Source organism: Cannabis sativa, chromosome 1, assembly GCF_029168945.1.
Source record: "Cannabis sativa cultivar Pink pepper isolate KNU-18-1 chromosome 1, ASM2916894v1, whole genome shotgun sequence".
Lineage (NCBI taxonomy): Eukaryota > Viridiplantae > Streptophyta > Magnoliopsida > Rosales > Cannabaceae > Cannabis > Cannabis sativa.
Genome location: NC_083601.1, coordinates 36,791,111 through 36,795,007, shown reverse-complemented (window position 1 = coordinate 36,795,007; position 3,897 = coordinate 36,791,111). Strand labels below are relative to the sequence as shown.

Genomic DNA, 3,897 nt, shown 5'->3' with positions numbered 1-3,897 from the left:
ACCGTTAAAAATTCTTCATAAATTATTGAGATTGTTAGACTTAATGAATTTTGTCTAATTTTATTTAATTTTACTAATTCGATAATTGTTTATGTACTAAATTATGCTCCCGAGACTTTAATAGTACTAAATTATAATTTTCAAATTTTCACGTGTACTAAATTATATCCCTTAAACTTTTATGCATGTTAAACTTTATTTACTAAAATTAAATAAAAATCTTTAAATCTAAACATTTCAATAATTTAAAGGTAATTTTTAAAGGCCGTCAAGAACAAATATCCTAATTAGAAAACAAAAAAATGTATGTAAAAGGGTTGCCTACCATAGGAAAAAAAGTTGCCAAATAATGAAAAAAAATATTAATATTGTTTGATGATGTCTGTACTTTTTGCACCTATAGATACCATTGGCGATGCTCTCTGTTTTCTTTTCATAAAGTCAGACTTTTTTTAGTCAACCATTTTCACTCTAGGCTTCTCACTTATTTGAGGGTGGTCATAAAGATATCAGTCACAACCATTTAGCTTGAAAAGATAGACTGACTGATCTGTTAGTGGGTTTCTTTTCTTCTAAACTTGTTTGTTCCTCAGTTTCATTTTCAGGTTATTTTCCTTTTTTCCTTTTTTTCTTTTGAGAAAAAAGGGGAAATTAAAAATGGCTAATTGGTGTCAAAAGCATGAGGAAGTACCACTGAGTAAACAGCTTGCTGTGACTGTGAAAAGCATCAAATGGAGCTATGCAATTTTCTGGTCATTTTCAACCAGAGAACAAGGGTATTTGACTATATATTCTGATGCGTTTTCCCATCTTTTTCCTTTCTTATTTTCTCTAAGTCCAAACAAGTTTCTTAGTGTTTTCTGCTAAATATTTTATATGTATAGTTGTCAGAAGTAAAGCTTAAATCATCTTCTGAGGAAGGTACATAATAAGTACAAAGGAAAATGATGATACTTGACAAAAAACATTGCTTAACAATAAACACCTTGTAAAAGAGTAATTTTTTAAGCAAACAAAATTGGTTAGTGTTTTCAGCTATAGATTTTGTAATGGTGTTGGTGTGTTAGGAGCACAAATTTCATAATTACAGGGGTAAAAGTTTGAGACTTGATGAAACATTGTTCAGGGTGCTGGAATGGGGTGCTGGTTATTACAATGGAGACATTAAATCTAGGAAAATAGTCCACTCAATGGAGCTTGAAACCAATAAAACAGGCTTACAAAGAAGTGTGCAATTGAGAGAGCTTTACATGTCTCTGTCGGAAGGTGAAACTGACCAACAAGCTAAAACTACATCATCATCTGCTGCTGCATTATCTCTTGATGATCTCACTGATGCAGAGTGGTATTACTTGGTTTGCATGTCGTTTGTGTTCAAACCTGGTCAAAGGTACTAAATTTGTCTACTTTTTTGACTTTCTATCAGCAATTGATACATTATTTTACTAATAAATCCTACTCTATAATGTTATATAGTCTTCCAAGCACGGCATTAGAAAAGGGACAGCCTATTTGGTTATGCAATGCACAATATGCAGATAGCAATGTATTTTCTCGCTCTTTACTAGCTAAGGTTGGTTAGATCCTTTTAAATTTTTTATTGATTTGTATTTCTTAATGTTGATTCTAGCATTTAGAATTATTATTGACAATTATCATTTTAAATAAACAATTAAAGCTAACTAACTTCCTCTGTTTCTCTCTCTACTTTATTTTTATATGGATGCTTAAATTTCTAAAGAGTGCGTCAATTCAGGTAAATGGTAATTCATCATTTTTCTTTTAAATTTCTTTAAAGGAATAAAATCTCTAAAAAGTAACACTTAGCTCCATTTGATTGTGTAGACAGTGGTCTGTTTTCCTCATATGGGTGGTGTAATTGAGTTTGGAATAACAGATTTGGTAATAGAATTTCTTTAAAAACTTTATCTTAATTATTTCAGTTTTCTCAGTTTGACTTGTCAAATCTTTTTTGTGTGTGTATGCTAAAGGTGCCAGAGGACCATAATCTTCTTCAACACATCAAGGCTTCTTTACTAGATATTTCAAAACCTACTTGCTCAGAGAAATCGCCTCGTTTTCATCAAAGAACAAATGGTGATGATGATGATGATTATGGTCATGATAAAGACCAAATGTGTGTTAAGGTTGACCATGAAGAGTTGAAGTTGAATTCTCCTGATGAATATTCTTATGGCTGTAAGAATGATCACCAGCCAAAGGGTCTCAATGATGGGACTTCACAAGTTCAAAGCCTGAATCTCATGGATGATGATTTCAGCAATGGTGTTCAAGGCTCCATGAACTCAGGTGACTATGTATCTGGGGCTTTGGTCAAACAAGAAAAGGATAGCCAGTCCTGCTTTGCAGCATGGAATAAAAGAGGACATGGCAATAATTATAGGCCAATTCTACTGCAGGAAATGTTGAAGAGCAAATTGTTTACAGTTCATTCATCTACTCTTGATGGGATTTTTAGTTTGAACCTTAAATCCAAGGTTTGTAATTTTATTCATTATACCAATTTTCATGATTCATTAATCTCTGTAGTGAAATACTTCAACTGTTCATTTTTTTTTTTGAATTGGTTTACAGTGTCATTAATGCACCAGTGGAGAAGATCAAAGAAGCTCTTGATCAAACTAGTCAGCTTCCATATGCGCATAGAGTACTCAGCTCTCACGCCACAGTCTTATATAAGTGTAATTTGTTTCACATGAAATGGTTGGTAGGATGAGAATAAAGAACTATGCAATATAATATGTTATATTTAATCCTTTCTTCACTAAATCTCTTCAACATTACAAGTGAATAAGTTCCATATATCTTGTACCTATTGTTTTACTAAGCTATTATATATAATGCAAACCTTTCAAATGTGACTAGATGAACATTAAGTATGTGGTATTATGTTCATGATGTGTTTTACCAAGAAATATATAAATGAATATTATTTATAATTAGGTGGAGAGGCTCTTATTTAGAGCTGAAAACACCAGATTGAGGAGAGTTCAATATTATATTTATGGAAACATATTGTTAATAATTATGTTTATGTATAAGATACTATTTGCACTCGATGATGTAAATGTGACATGCCAACTGTGTCTTCACTTCATAATTAGACGAACCACTAGCAAAGGCATCATTAATTTATAGTCTCTCTGCCATGCATCGTTGGGAATGTGATCTGCTGTCCCCATTGTGTGTCTCGCTCCGTTCACACCACTGAAAATATGACAACTCATTTTTGTTAATTTGCTTTTTATAACTCTCGTCAAATAAGGAAAGGGGGCTATCATTATTATTACTACTTTCCTCTTTTTATTGAAATTCAGTAGTAGAGGTGTTTAAAGGGCTCAAACTTTCCGCACCACATTGCACTGCAAAAAAAAAAAAAAATGCAGTTTAAAATTTTTTGTAGTGCGGTCGCAGTTTGAATTTTTTCTAAACTGCTCGGTACGGTGCGATTTGCAGTTTTGAATTGTTAATATGCGGTTTAAACCGCACCACACCGCACATTATAAAAATATCAATTTTTATATTTATTTAAGTCTAATATGTGAATGTCCAACCCAAAGTCTACTATTTATTGTATTATTAAAATTTATTTTTTTTCATATTTATTTTCAAGTCTTATGGTAATTTTGACAAGTGTTGCTCAAGCTTTGTTGTATTTGTGATAGTTTAATTATTTGGTGATAGTCCAAACTGTAAAAACCGCAAAAACCGCACCGCACCGCACCATTTTTTGTGGTGCATTTTTTTAGTTTCGCGGTGCGGGTGCAGTTTGGGAAATTGAAAAAACCGCATGTGCAAGTTAATTTGAAAAAATAGTCAAAAACCGCACTACCCATACCGCGAACACCCCTAAAATCCAATTTCTTTTTTCCTTTT

General features: G+C 32.3%; 1 protein-coding gene across 1 annotated transcript; it reads left to right on the top strand.

Moving 5' to 3' along the window:
• Window positions 1-301: 301 nt before the first annotated feature.
• LOC115706692 (transcription factor GLABRA 3) lies at window positions 302-3,297 on the top strand. Its single transcript, XM_030634408.2, has 7 exons — window positions 302-776; window positions 1,127-1,390; window positions 1,477-1,573; window positions 1,742-1,756; window positions 1,846-1,902; window positions 1,992-2,498; window positions 2,596-3,297. Exons 1-7 carry the CDS (start codon window positions 658-660, stop codon window positions 2,602-2,604), a joined length of 1,068 nt encoding a protein of 355 aa, XP_030490268.2. The 5' UTR covers window positions 302-657; the 3' UTR covers window positions 2,605-3,297.
• The last annotated feature ends 600 nt before the right edge of the window (window positions 3,298-3,897 follow it).

Bases quoted from the DNA above. Each gene is read 5' to 3' on its own strand.
- LOC115706692 (XM_030634408.2), top strand. From the start codon at position 658: ATGGCTAATTGGTGTCAAAAGCATGAGGAAGTACCACTGAGTAAACAG. The intron at 1,391-1,476 runs GTACTAAATTTG...AATGTTATATAG, and splicing joins GTGTTCAAACCTGGTCAAAG to TCTTCCAAGCACGGCATTAG. The intron at 1,903-1,991 runs GTAATAGAATTT...TGTATGCTAAAG, and splicing joins AGTTTGGAATAACAGATTTG to GTGCCAGAGGACCATAATCT.